Source organism: Falco naumanni, chromosome 6 (assembly GCF_017639655.2).
Source record: "Falco naumanni isolate bFalNau1 chromosome 6, bFalNau1.pat, whole genome shotgun sequence".
Taxonomy (NCBI): Eukaryota; Metazoa; Chordata; class Aves; order Falconiformes; family Falconidae; genus Falco; species Falco naumanni.
The window spans coordinates 64,248,831-64,263,078 of NC_054059.1; the positions used below are offsets into that span (position 1 = coordinate 64,248,831).

The window sequence follows — 14,248 nt, forward strand, 5'->3', positions numbered from 1 at the left end:
AATTTCTGCTTTCAACAAAGACTTTTCATTTCTAAACAAAAGAAATAATAAATTTAAAAAAAAAAAAACTGTAGATCCAAAAGCTGGGAGGCACCCAGTTCATACAGATTATGGTGAGGTCAAAATTTTGATTGCCCCACAAAATTCATAAGCAAAATCTGTTCTTACATTACAAAAATTGAGTAGTTCTGCTAACACTGGTTCACATACACAGAATTATTCCAAAGTTAGTGCATCATGTTGACTTTGAAGCTGTATAAAACATTTCCTCTGATAATTCCTCAAATGTGCAGTGTGGAATGTAAATACAAGGGTAAATCAGAGAACAATGAACGGGCTGCAATTAAATGGCAGTAAACAGTTTTGTTACATGAGATTCTGCTGAAACCATGAATCACAAGAGCAAAACAAATTCCAGATAAGTCACTGCTGTTTTTATGTTCTGCTTGAGTTTTTGTTATTCTATCAAAGGGTTCCAAGAATATTTTAACCTTAAAAATAAAATATTTTAAAAGGTCAATTAAACCTTGAAAGAGACACTTTAGATTAAAAATCATACTTTTTAAAAAGCCACTTGTGCTGGCAATAAAAATGCAGCTTAGTCAAGTTTAAAACAATGTAAAACCTCCTTTACTCTTCATTGTAAGTGGCAGGAGATAGTTACTTTTTTATATGCTGAAGCTGATGATGGAATTGGAATCCACTATCAATCCCTGATAGCTGGAAAGCTTATTTCGTGGCAGCCTGACACAGCATTGATAAATTCCACAGGGCTATGGAGAGTTTTGTAACTAATTACTAATATTAGTTGTACTGCCTTTTTTAGCCAATCTCCTGAACATCACCCTCTCTAGACAGTAAAGCACAATGGCCCAGCTGGGCAACTCTGGCCTCACTGCCTCTGCTTACGACCAGCTGGGAAGCTCTAAACAAGTTGTTTCAGCAGAGGCTTTCTGGTTCTGTTTCCAGCCTTGCATTTTATCTGGTCCAATTCGAGCGCAGTGCAAAAAACACCTTTTTCTACGTACTGAAGGAAAAATCTGTCGAAGAAGCCCTTGATTTTGATTTGACTCTCTACACACAATCCTATGTACAATCATCTCACCAGTCTTGGGAGGGGAAAGGCAAGTTGTACGTTTTGAAGATTCTTCTTTCAAAATCCTTTCTTTTTCCCCCAGAATGTAACTGTGGAGGGAGAATGTGTGACAGCCAGACTGGAGAATGCCTCGCAGACAGTCCTGAAGTTTCTACTGGCACAGACTGCCCAACCATCAGTAAGAAGACTATCATGAGAACACCAAAAATTAGTATCACTCTTGTATTTGGATGGTTACTAACTTAAGAGCTCAGTTCTCCAGTGGGCTCAGCACTTTGACCTTGGTCCCACAGGGCACATAAACATGTGAATACGCACAATGCCCCACTGACTATTTAAACATGTTCTCATTTGCATGACTAAGTACATGCATATGTCCAACTCTGTGGTACAGACTGAATGTTTAGGTACAAACTACGGAGTAGTAAGGAAGTATCACCAAAGCCACTTCTATAGATTGAGACACAACAGCTGCAAAATAATATTCTGGCCATAAAAACTGCCATCACAACTTTATCTGTGCCATCTTGCAAATCATTTCTAGGTTTCTGGATGTACGTCTAATATAAATTGTTGCTGCTGACAATTTGACATATATCCATCAGTCAGTTCTTTTCCACCATCATCTCCTCTATTCTAATGATAGGAAGCCTAGGGACTTTCCAGAAGTGCTATGTTGTAACTGTTGGTAACCATTGATTTTTTTTTTCAATGTTATTGAATGTATTCAATGTATATACCTGTGGTATGACGCAGACTGTGTAGCACACATGGGCTCCTAAACCAACTCCCAAGAAAAGGGGTCGTGTGCCTGGAAGTGCAACCAGAAGGAAAACATTTGGGAGCTACTTCCATCAAGAATACAATAGACTGTACAATACCATGCAAAAGTTTCTGTCGGAAACCATGCTTCAGGTTCGCCTAAGTCTCTTGCTTTTAGTGGTGGCACTAATGTCACTAAAACCAAGGTAGTATTGCAAGCATTCACCAGGGACAAGGATATAATTCTGCACAAGTGCATTCCAAACATGTTACAACTGTGTTTTAGAAGTTGTCCTCCAAATCAAATAGACAGCCAAGAGCCCATCTGCTGAACATCCTTACTTCTCATACCACCAAATTTTAAATACAGTTTTGTGTTCTGACAAAACTAAGTTCTTTTTTTGACCCTCATCTGTTGTTCTTCAGGCCACAAACATGTAGAGTCTCTAGGGAATAGCCAGGAAATACCTCCTGTCTCTCCCCTACTGATTACAGCATTGCTGTGGCAGCCTCTCGGAGCAGTCCCATCTGGTGCTGCTCAGCTGGAAGTGTCATGACTATAACTGTGGGAACTTGGAATTGGGTGAATGAAAGTAAAAGAAAAATGGGTATCCATCAGGATCTATCAATGGCAAAGAGAGGGAACACCATGGGGCAAGAGCACTATGATGTGAATTTAAGGTATTTGTTGTTAACTGACACAAACAATAAAAATAAATTACACACTCTCATCTTCTTATCAGGCTGCGATAAATGTATTTGGGATTTGACAGATGACATCCGATTAGCAGTTCTGTCTATCGATGAAAGCAAATCAACTTTGCTGAGCATTTCTACAGGTGTTGCAGCTCAAAAGCACTTGAATGACCTAAACCTCACTACCACCCATCTCCAGGTATAAACGTTGATGACATTTTATTTTTAATGTAATTTTAATCTATTAATTTCCACTCCATTCCTGTAAATTTCAATCCCTGCCCTCAACAGAGAAATAATTTGTTTTCAGATGGACTGACTTTCTTTTCCCCACACACAGGCAGTAATGTCCACAAAAAAGAACCATACTGTGCTTCGGACCATCCAAGTTGATGATGCTGAAGATGACATGAATGATCTCCTGAGAGAGGCAGCAACACTTGATGAACAGGTTTGTTTATAGTCCACTGCCAGACCTCTGAGGTTTGCAGTTGGTGATATTTCCATGCTGGCATAAGATGTTAGTACAGAATAGTTCCAGTTGGAAGGGACCTACAACATCTAGTCCAACCGCCTGACCACTTCAGGGATGACCAAAAGCCAAAGCATGTTATTAACAGCATTGTCCAAATGCCTCTTAAATACTGACAAGCTTGGGGCATCAACCACCTCTTTGTGAAGCCTGTCCAGTATTTGACCACCCTCTCAGTAAAGAAATGTTTCCTAACATTTCTAAGAGGTTCTAGTCTGAACCTCTAGGTTCACCAGATAAGAGTGGGAGTGTCCTGAAACATACTTGGGAGAACTTTCTATTTCTATTTTCTATTTCTAAACTTTCTACTTTACTTTATCTTTAAATTAAAAGCTTAAGTGACCCACCACATTTTCTTCCCAGAAAAGGAAGGATGTAGGGCCGAAGTCTGTTGAATGTGCTGAGGTTTCTTACCAATCACAAAAAGCCTCCCCTCAGGATCTGAGTTCCCACCTACCCCCCCCTACACAACTAATCTACAATAGTTTGATCTAAGTTTGATCTAAGATAGACACACTGACTTTCTATTTCACATTTTGATTTCTAATTAAGTGAAGTAGCCAACACTAAACTAGTTCAGACTGACTTTGGGAGTACTTGTACTATATCTATTTTACACGTATGCTCTCATAAAATTAAAGTAGCCCTGATTAGACACTACAAAACTGCCAATTTAAATTTTTTTTCATGTGCACATTGACATGGGAACTTGATCAGCATTCAAGATATGTTTAACACAATTGTTATCATAAATGTTGCATCCACGTTCAATTGCCAGGCTATAAAATTAAGGTTATCTGCTCTTCACTCACATAACACTTTCATCGCACCCTAGAAGAATACTGATATAAGAGAAGAAATAGGGTTCAAAATTGCTTCTCCTTTATTTTAAAGAGGTATTATTAAACATTTTTCTGTTGCTAAGATATATAGAGTGAGATACATCACTATGTTATTTTCAGAGATAACCACAGCTGCAGTAGGACTAGAGTATATTTCATGTTTATTGAAAAATGTCAGACTTTATATTCACTTACCAATTCCTTCACAAGACAATTTAAAATTATACCTTAGCCTAAAACTCAAATACAGGAGCAAGTCAGAGAAAAAAGCACAAAGGAAGAGGAGGAAGGACTGTATAGAGATGTAGAAGATAAAATTTGGGTTTGAGTGTTTTTAATCAGCACTTACATAGCAGAAAGAGCACCACAGAATATGCCTGTGCTACAAGAGAGGTTTGATTAAATCAGCTCACAGACACACCTCTGTATCTGTGAAATCTGGCAGAGCTCATGAACCTCAGTGTCCTTCTATGTAGCTGGTAGGCAGGATGATTAAGGCATTAAGTTTTCTAGGAATATTTAGTGAATTTGGATAACATTTTTGTCATCTTCAGTACTACCTGGAGATTTCTTAGCTCATTCCTCATTTCGACTGTCCCTGAACCAATAAATTCAGTGTTTCCTCTAGTCTTTTTTCCTCCCTGGTTATTTCTAATGCTTGTTCCACATGAATACCTGTGATTGCCTGTAAAGGCAGAGAAATTATGGCCGCAGGCTCCCACAGTGGAAGGAAGACAACAGTAATAATTCTGAATATATTGAACTTTTTGCTCTTTCAAGGCACTTTTATGGAAAACGGGTGCTAGGGCCTTGAGTGGGCTTTGCAGAGATGTGCTGCATCTTCCATTCAGAGCATTTCATGTGCACATCCCCATGTCTGAGGTGTTGCTGCAGATTCTGATCTAAACCCCAAGGGCAGGGTGAATGCACCAACTGTAAGCAAATCCTACTGCTAAAAGAGAAGAGCAAAATTGACCTGTAACTTCCTGAGTCTGCCTGGGATAAGCTTAAAGTAAAACAGTGTGCAGCTTGATCCTGAATATTTAGCAGAGACTAGGGGAGCCAACTGCCTTTCCTTCCTGGGCCGTTAGCAAATTTCAGAATAAGCCTCTGCACTTAATAAGAGAATAAGGACTCAGCAGGAATTTGAGTCCCTAAGAGCGCCCCTCACTCATGCTGCTGTTTCCCATTAATCTCATGACAATCAGCAAACCTTTCTCACCAATTCCTCGTGTATTGAATAGCTAAAGAAAAATCTGGCAAAGGTGCACTAGGAGGAGCATGGCCAGCGGGTCGAGGGAGGTGATCCTCCTCCTCTGCTCTGTCCTGGTGAGGCCACATCTGGAGAACTGTGTCCAGTTCTGGGCTCCCCAGGTCAAGAGAGGCAGGGAACTGCTGGAGAGGGTCCAGCAAAGGCTACGAAGGTAATGAGGGAACTGGAGCATCTCCCTGATGAGGAAAGGCTGAGAGAGCTGGGGCTGTTTAGCCTGGAGAAGAGAAAACTCAGAGGGGATCTTACCAATGTCTACAAATAACTGAAGGGCGAGTGTCAAGAGGACGGACCCGGGCTCTTTTCAGTGGTGCCCAGTGACAGGGCAAGGGGCAACGGGCACACACAGCAACACAGAAAGTTCCATCTGAATATGCAGAAAAATGTCTTGACCCTGAGGGTGACAGAGCCCTGGGACAGGCTGCCCGGAGAGGCTGTGGGGTCTCCTTCTCTGGAGACATTCAAAACCGGCCTGGCCATGATGATCCTGTGCAACCTGCTCTGGGAGAACCTGCTTTAGCAGGGGGTTGGACGAGATGATCTTCAGAGGTCCCTTCCAGCCCTGACCACTCTGTGACTCTTGTGAGCCTGATGTAGAGGCAACTGTGTGTAGAACTGTAACAAATTGCTTAAAATAAGCACGAAGTAGTGATGCTGAGCAACAGAATAAAACCCTTAGTGCTTGCCCTACCAACACCAGAACACCGAGGAACTAGGACGACACACACACACGTCCCCCACGACCCCCCGCCACAGGCCCCCGGCACGGGCTCCCCTGCCGCCCGGCGCCACCTGCTGGCCGTCACCCGTCACCTGCCGCAGCGCCAGCGCCCCGCCGGCTGCCCGCCTTGAGCGCGTAGGAAGCAAACGCACCGACAGCCACGTATCTTCTGGTTTATCAGGTGTCCGGGCACCTCAAACCCAGACACTAATTTTCCAGGGGCAATTTTTGCTGATGCAGCCCCAACGGGTACCGTGCATCACCACCTTACCACGGGTAAGCGTGCAGTGCAGGCTCACTCACACACGCGCAGGGTCCAGGAAACATCACTGGCACACCAGTCTTATTTTTCCTCTTTCCTGGCAAATATCAGTGAAAAATAAACCTAAGGACTCCCACAGTCAGCGACCTTCTCAGAAAGATAGTAGCTATGACATGGTAACTCTTTGTTTCCCTTCCATGTAAGGGAACACAACGCAGAGCACAGCCTCCAATATAACACAGTATCCTTCAGAGTATGTTGAATCCTCATGCCTTTTCTTAATTTTAGCAAGTTGGAGAGCTGGGGACCTCACTTGAGGGAGACACTGATCTAAAAATGGCTGTGAGCTTGCCACCCTATTCTTCAGCCTATATGCTTACTCAGGAAACGCCACAGCCAGCAAAACGAGCCAGCCCCCCTGCATGCCTGGAAGTTTCATCAGATGGGAGTTTTACAACTGTACATAATTTATGGCAATTTGATTGCAGCAAATGATGGATAAATATGGAACAGATTTTCATCTCTCACTCTGCAATTCTGAAAATACCAACAAGACAGCCCTTCACATCAAACACCTCTGTAAATGCCTCTTTATATGATAAATGGACTTCCGTATGCTCATCAGGAGAAAGCAAAATGTGTGTTTACACTGCTCATCCTCACATATGGATATGGATCTGTAAAGAAATCTAATGTCTGGCTCACATGGTTTATTCATAGGGAAATGAAGCATCCCGCAAAGGCCTACTAGTACAGAAGGAAACCATGGAGACCAACAACCGTGCTACTCAGCTTGTGCAGCAGCTCAGTAATATGAGGGACAACATTCAAGGTAAATAGATGTCTTTCTGGTTCAGCTCAGTGTCAAGCACTTATAGATGAACCCCCCAGCAAAAAAATGGTACAGCACCTGGGCTTTCTCCCAAAGCAACACACACATAAAGCTTTTGCAGCCTGCAAAGTCATGACAAAACCTTGTCTCTCTTAAAAGACAGCTGAAACCACCAGCTGACTTGGGCTGACACCCAGAACAAGAGCTTCTCTTTCTCTTTTTTCTCTTTGACAGAACAAAATGATAGTAATTAGGTTTACATTAAATACTTCAAGCTAATTCAGCTTGTAGCCTTTGTGTGAATACCTGCTCAAGGTATTTATCTACACCTGTGGTTTAAAAAATAGAGTCAATATTGGACTGGGGCCAGGTGGAGACACAAACACAAGCACAGGATGGGCAATTAGAGTGCTCTGTGTCTTACTTGTCAGCAGATGTATGCAAGTGCACTTCTCCCATCCTGCTGATAAGTAATGGAAGCCATATGAATAGCTAGACAGATTATTTAAAAAGGTTGCTTTCCCTTTTGAACCCATGGCAGTCAGGTCTGACTAACTCTGGTGATTGCATGAGTGAGTGTTACTTTAAATCTAGTTTTTGCCTTTTAGCAAACTGTTTCTGAGTAGGGTTGTGCTGGTTCATACAACATCATGCAGATGCTTCCAAAAAGAAAATGACAATGAATAGCAAATAATTTGGTGAACTTACCACTTCCTCAAGCTCAGTGTGGGAGGTGGTGGCAATTTTTCTTATTAAGCTGCTTATTGCTTCATCTGACCAGAATTTCCAATTGAGTTTGGGTCCAGACACATCTACAAAGCCTTACAGACTAGCTGTTGTCCTCTTGTTCTTTTTTTTTTTTTTCCTGAAATACAGCAGCAGAATTTAAAAACTGCATTCTCATTGCCTTATTTTTGCACAAAGAAAGTACTCTAGTAAAAGTGAAAGGCAGAACTATAAACTGTGTAGCTAGTGCAAACCATCAGAAATGGTTATAGTGGTGCTGTTTCACAGTAGGAGAGGTAAACAGATATCCCAAAATTAGGGAAACAGTGAAACCAAGAGCTTTCTCATTTTAAAATCTTGGGACAAACTGTCACCTACTGTTCCAGTGTCCTGCTCATCTGTGCATATGATGTAAGAGGATGCAGACAGAACTTAGGAAGTCCATCCTTATGCCACATGCTAGAACACTAAAAGCATCTCTAGAATTAGCATAAATTTCAAAACATAAATTCTCTTCTGACTGTAAATGTATATCTTTTACACCTTCCCAGATTATTTTTCTTTTTATTTAGAGACTGTGAAACCTCTTGCATCTTCAAGAATTTTTACTGTCCTATATATCAAAGTATAAATGACAACAGCGAACATCTTCCCAAGCACAACTGCACCTAAAAAGTTTCCTAGTTAGAGATCATCATCATCATCTGGAATATCCATAACATATCATTAGCATGCTGATATATAACACTGAGAATAAATCAATTGCAGCCTCTTCTTTGGTACATACAGAAAGCAATAAAAGCCCAAACGAAAGTACTTAGCAGCATCCCTGTCCCCTGTACACCTGCATCATGAAAGCCTGCATCCTGCCACAGAGCACACCGATTTCCCCCAGTCTTTGGCAAAGCCAACAGCATACAAAAGTTGTATACAGCACCAGAATAGAAAGGCTTACTGGCAGCTGAGGTTAAACAGCCCATTTTCAATAGAAATACTTCATTAACAGACCTGAGTAGTTCTGTTGTAAAGAATTACTGCAAGCTATGTGGCAACTTGTGTAAGGAGGAGCAGCTACATATCAGCTGTTATCCTTGCTTTTCCTTATCTCCACGGGTTCTTCAACCATTACTTTAACTCAACATAGTTAACACATCCCATCACACAAAAGAGGCAGACTGAGACCAGGCTCATAGGATTACATTTGTACCACTTTCTCACACTTGTCATGCTAGAACACCTTTGACTGTCTGGCCATCCGTCACATTTTGTTTCTACAATTATTGAGCAAAAGGGTCAGCACAAGCTTCGTTGTAGGTCACTAACAATCACTGGTTGACCTCTGCATCGTCCTTTTGTATAATTAATTGTTTTGAAGCAGGACAGGAACCACAGAAGGGAAGATGTGTATCTAGTTTGGCACACAAATAGCACAATCAAGTTGAGCTGTTATAGAAGAAGCAACACTCATGGCAGTGAATGAGAGTGCTTGTTCACCCAGAAAGCAGTTGGAGATGAGCAGGTGAAAATTATTTCTGCCACGCTCAAAACTGTTCCTCTACATGGACATCACCTGTATAAGGCATGATACTCTTTACTGAAGGGAAGTTGTATGTGTGCACACACGCATATGCATGTGCCAGCATGAGAAGGAAAACAAAACCCATGGAGCTATTGCTCATGATTGGTTACTGCTCAGTATGAGCCTTCAAAGCTTCACTAATGAGCTCAGGAGCCAGGAAGAAACTGCATACAAAGACACTCTGCCAAAGAATCAGTTGTGCCACATTTACACATCTATCTTTTATAAAAATCTTACAGATGCACAGCGTTGGCTTTGCCAGCTCTGGTTATCCACAAAAGTAGTGAGGAATGCAAGCCAAAGCTACTCACATCATAGGGCATAGAAAAGGAGGTGATTGGTATTCAAGGCCAGGGAGTGAGAAGTGGGTAAACTTTTTAATGCCTACAACTGGGGATGGATAAACTCAATTTCAGCTGCAGGAATCCAACAGTGTTTTTTGAACTGAGACCAAAACCCAGAAATATCCAAACCAGCTAGGCAGTATCAGGCTAGAAGCCATATGTTACCTCTTTAGGGTGCCTCAAACTTCTTCAGATAGAAAAAGAGGTTACTTCAGTTTCGTGGCCATTGCTCTTATTTAATAAACATTTTTGCAGCAGCACTTAAAACCCACGATCCTGGACGAAAGCCCCAGCCTGCTAAAAGCCACGGAACTCAGAATAAAATGATGAACCCAGTCTCTAAGAACTGCCAAATCAAACAATGCACACAGCCCATGCCTGCCTAATCTCGTCCTCTTCTGATGAGACCCCCACATATGCCAGAAAGTGTGATTTATTTACAGGTTTAATTTTAAGACTGGATTAAGTATAACAATTATCTACTGTAGAGTTGTAAGATAATTAAAACTTTCTTTTGCCATCAGCATGATCTGGATTCACAAAAGTAAAAGTACTCCACAGTCTTTACTTCTCTGTAGCCATGCTGGATTGACCATCTGTTGTTCCTTTTTCCCACAGAAATCAGCAGCAAGATGAAATACTACGCAATTCAACAAGAGTTAAGCCCTGAAGAAATTGCCCAGAAGTTGAGTGTGGCTGAGGAGATGCTGAAGGAAATCAAACACCGTAAGCCTTTCACTAATCAGAGGCAGCGTGCAGATGAGGAGGAAAACATGGCAAAGAAGTGTGAGTTTTAAGTTTGTTTTCCATTCACCCACATGCTGATGCGCAGCTGGCATGGGCCAGGCAGCTCTGGATAACTGCTGAGCTCCTGAGGAGGACCGGCAGGTGCTTGGCAAGCTCCCACTGGTGTGATGAAGATGCTGCTGCCTCTTCCAAATGCCTGCCCCAAGTCGCTGCTGGTGCTTGCTGCCCCCGTGGCAGAATGGGCAAAAAAATATGTGTGTGTCTGTGTGTGCCTGCGCACTGCAACACCTCAGCAATAGCTGCTTAGGAAGGTTCGTGCCAGGTGGCACTGCTCATGTCAACATCTTTCTTACCTCCTGCCAGCTGTGCCATGGGGACAGCAAATTCCAGCAGAGAGAGAGAAACTGCAAGTATGGGAAAGAGCGGCAGCCTGATCCTCACAGCTCAGTGAACATGAGTCACAGTCTCAGGACAGTAAGGACTGTCTTCTCCAGAATAGCCTCGTTAGCTGTGACAATGAAAAACAAATGAAGAGCGATGAAAGCCAAATCTAGTTTCTTTTACAAAGAACTACTTGAGAGGTGAAATTAATGGCATTAAAATTTCAAAAGAGGAGGGAAAATTAAAGTCAAGGTATATGATCTCTCAAGTGAACTTTTAACAAATGTGTTTTACTGTCCCCTCAGTAATGACAACAGAAATGGTTGCATAGGTTAAGTGTTGTCAGAAATCCAAGCTTTGGATTAATCAGCTGCCTCTGATTTTTCTCCCAGTGCTACAGCAAGTTGAAGAGTTTCATGAGAGGTACAATGACACAAGATCTCTAGTATCTGATGTGCTGGAGCAGCTCAGCGAACAGGATGTGAAGCTGTCAGACCTGGAGGAGGCATTAGACCAGGCACTTGACTATATTATACAAACTGAGGATATAAATAAGGAAAACACAGCCAGTCTTCAAAGGCATGAGGTACTACGCAGTACATTTACCACAACTGTTGTCTGTGAACACTCCATCTCTGCCGGTGCTTAAAATAGATTGCAAACATTTTAGAGTCAGGAATCAACACACAAAAAATTAATTTCTAAGTCTCCAGTTCTAAGAAACAAGTTGTGGAAGTGCAAGGTACTATTATCTATTCATGGAGTGACAATAAATGACAAGTTTTAGCATGGCATGTCTCAGCAGGCCAAGGAAAAGATAGATACTAATGCCTAAACTAGGAAGATGCAAAACCCAAGAAACTTAAAATTCCATGTAGCATGGCTGCTATAAATATTGTGGTGGGATTTTTTCACCTGTTATGTACTGATTTATAACGTGGAAGAACTTCATGACTACAGAAGTAATTATATTCTATTAAAACAATATAAAGGCTCTGCAATGCATTTGTGCCCTGGGCTGAGTGCATTCATACTGTCTCGTCCAACCTTTCTCTCTGGTCCTCTTTAAAAAAAAATGCATCCCCAGTTTTTCAGCAACAACAGAAAATTGTCCTTGCATCTTCAAGCACAAATTCATTCTCTAATTGCTCCACAACAGATACCTTGAAACTGGGTTTCCTACTTGCTGGGTGAAGAGCCTAGCTATAAGGCTACAGCAGTTTTCCCTTACGCTCTGTTCAAATGAATAGTTTCAGTATTTTGAACAAAGTAATCAATCCAGAGGAGAGCTCAGAGGAGATCTGTCCCCTACAGCACGGAAGGGAGGCATGTTTGCCTGTAAGTGGTGGTATTAGGTTCAAATCCCATCTGATTGGATGAGGAAATTGAATTTTCAGGTCTCTTATCCCAGAAAAGTACCCAATCCATCAGCCATACAAAAAGACTATTTTTTCTCCTCCCAGCAGCTTTGTGACTCTCTGTTTTTGGAGTGTTTTTTTAGTTTCCTTTAAGGGATGCAAAACAAAAATGTCCTGATATTTTACTCTTCATTTATTTTTTCAGCAAGGAAGAAAATTATAAAGCAAACCATTTCGGACCATTTGAAGTGAAATGTTTCCATTTCAACGGCTGAAATTGTTTGGATTCTAGAGGAGCAGGGTTTAAGGAGCAATTCTGTGATTTGAAGAACAATCTTGCAAATTCAGGCCAACCTCTGGGTTTCGTAGCATCAGTGGCTGAGTTTTGAGCTCTTGAAATTTGCAGCACTAGAAGTTCATGTTGATGTGGAAGGTCTAATAATTCAATAGATAAATCAGGCATGCTGTTCTGATTTCTTCCACAAGCAGCTTGGGATCCTTATGTGCAAAGCCTCTTCTGTTGTTTCATTGTTTCATAATTACAGTGCCAAGCTGCAGCTCATCTCACATTTATGAAGCAAAGCCTGAAGTGTGTAGTCACAATCGTTCACTGTTTTTGACCAGTTGGATCTTCATTATTCTTCACAATGAAAGCAGATGCTGTACAAAAAAGATTGTTCACATTAGCTCCACTATTGACAAGGGAAAAAAAATCTCTGTACTGTAGATCAGAAAAAAACTAGTCTCCAGACTACTATGAAAAATCCATGTTTAATTTGTCTCTGCTGGCAGTACATTGAATAATGCTTCATTCCAATAATTTCTCATGCTGTAATATAAAATGAAATTGATAAATAAAAATCCCTCAACATTTCTTTCACAAAGACAAGAAAATACAAAGAGTCACATTATAATATGGAGCTATTGGAGATATCTGGAAAAAACTTAGATTTCAAATTTGTCTACAATCTATCTAGTTCATCACTTCATCTTTTGAATTAACTTTAATGAATTTAATAGAAATGGTAACACTATGTTAGAATGCACAGGCGATTTTGGATGTGATTTTATTTTATTTTATTTTTTGTAGAAACAACATGAGAAAATATTAAAGCAAACAGATGAAGTGAACGGCATTCTGCTAAGTGCCGCAACTATTTTGGCAGGACCAGAAAAGGTCAACTCTGAGTTAAGTGAGGTAATGAAGGTAGGTGCTTCAGTGACTTCCTTAAATGATATGTCCTAATTTTTTGAACTTCTGTCATGTGTTTAAACCACTAAATAAAAACCTCTCCTTTTTTATACTGTTTCAATGAAATACTGATGAATATCCCCCCCAAAAAAGTAAAAACCTTTCTGGATTAAAAGCACTGTAATTACATTTTACTGCCTCAGAAAAATAACTGTATTATAGGGACACTTTACTGTAGGCAGAGCTGAATGAAGGATTTTGTTGTGGAGTTCCCAATCATTTCACTACAAGCAGCTGCTAAAAGATGCTCTGGTAAAAGACTGCACTATATGCTAAATTCCTTTTCTCCTGCCTGTAAGTGAGCATAGGAGGAGGCAAAAGATCCCAGATATCAGTGTCTAGACCAGCCAGTTTCAGAGTGTAAAACATATATAAACAGATTGCCTTATAGAAAATCCTCTTCTGGAACTGTAGACTAGTATCCAATGTTTCATATGAGACAGGGTGCTATAGGAAATTTTTAGAAATTTCAGGGTTTTGAACTTCCTATGAAAGAATGAATAAAATAAAACTGGGATTTTTCTAACTAAAATATTTACCAAAGCTGCTTTTTTTCATGTTTTATTTTAAAATTTTGAGAGAATTGAATTATCTCATAAAATGATCATTAATTAATAATTTGTCACAATTAATAAATGAAAATTCTCCACAAACATTCATTCTGGTCATAGTTGCCCACTTCTTTTTTAACACAAAAGTAAATATCAGAAGTCATTAATTCTTCCTTGAAAAAGTTATTTGAGAAAACAGAAAGAAGACAGCTTGCTTTATAACCATCCCAGGGTGACGAAGCAATACATATTTTTTTTTCTCCTATGTTTTGTACAAAGCAAATTGCTGCAGTTTAT

General features: G+C 40.7%; 1 protein-coding gene across 1 annotated transcript in view; it reads left to right on the forward strand.

Moving 5' to 3' along the window:
- The window catches only part of LAMA4 (laminin subunit alpha 4), a 107,232-nt gene that overhangs the window by 48,951 nt on the left and 44,033 nt on the right, over window positions 1–14,248 (forward strand). Inside the window, exons 7-13 of the mRNA XM_040598932.1 lie at window positions 1,179–1,274; window positions 2,602–2,753; window positions 2,895–3,005; window positions 6,902–7,013; window positions 10,281–10,448; window positions 11,183–11,376; window positions 13,239–13,355. Of these exons, the coding sequence (XP_040454866.1) occupies window positions 1,179–1,274; window positions 2,602–2,753; window positions 2,895–3,005; window positions 6,902–7,013; window positions 10,281–10,448; window positions 11,183–11,376; window positions 13,239–13,355 (950 nt within the window). The remainder of the gene's footprint in view (window positions 1–1,178; window positions 1,275–2,601; window positions 2,754–2,894; window positions 3,006–6,901; window positions 7,014–10,280; window positions 10,449–11,182; window positions 11,377–13,238; window positions 13,356–14,248) is intronic.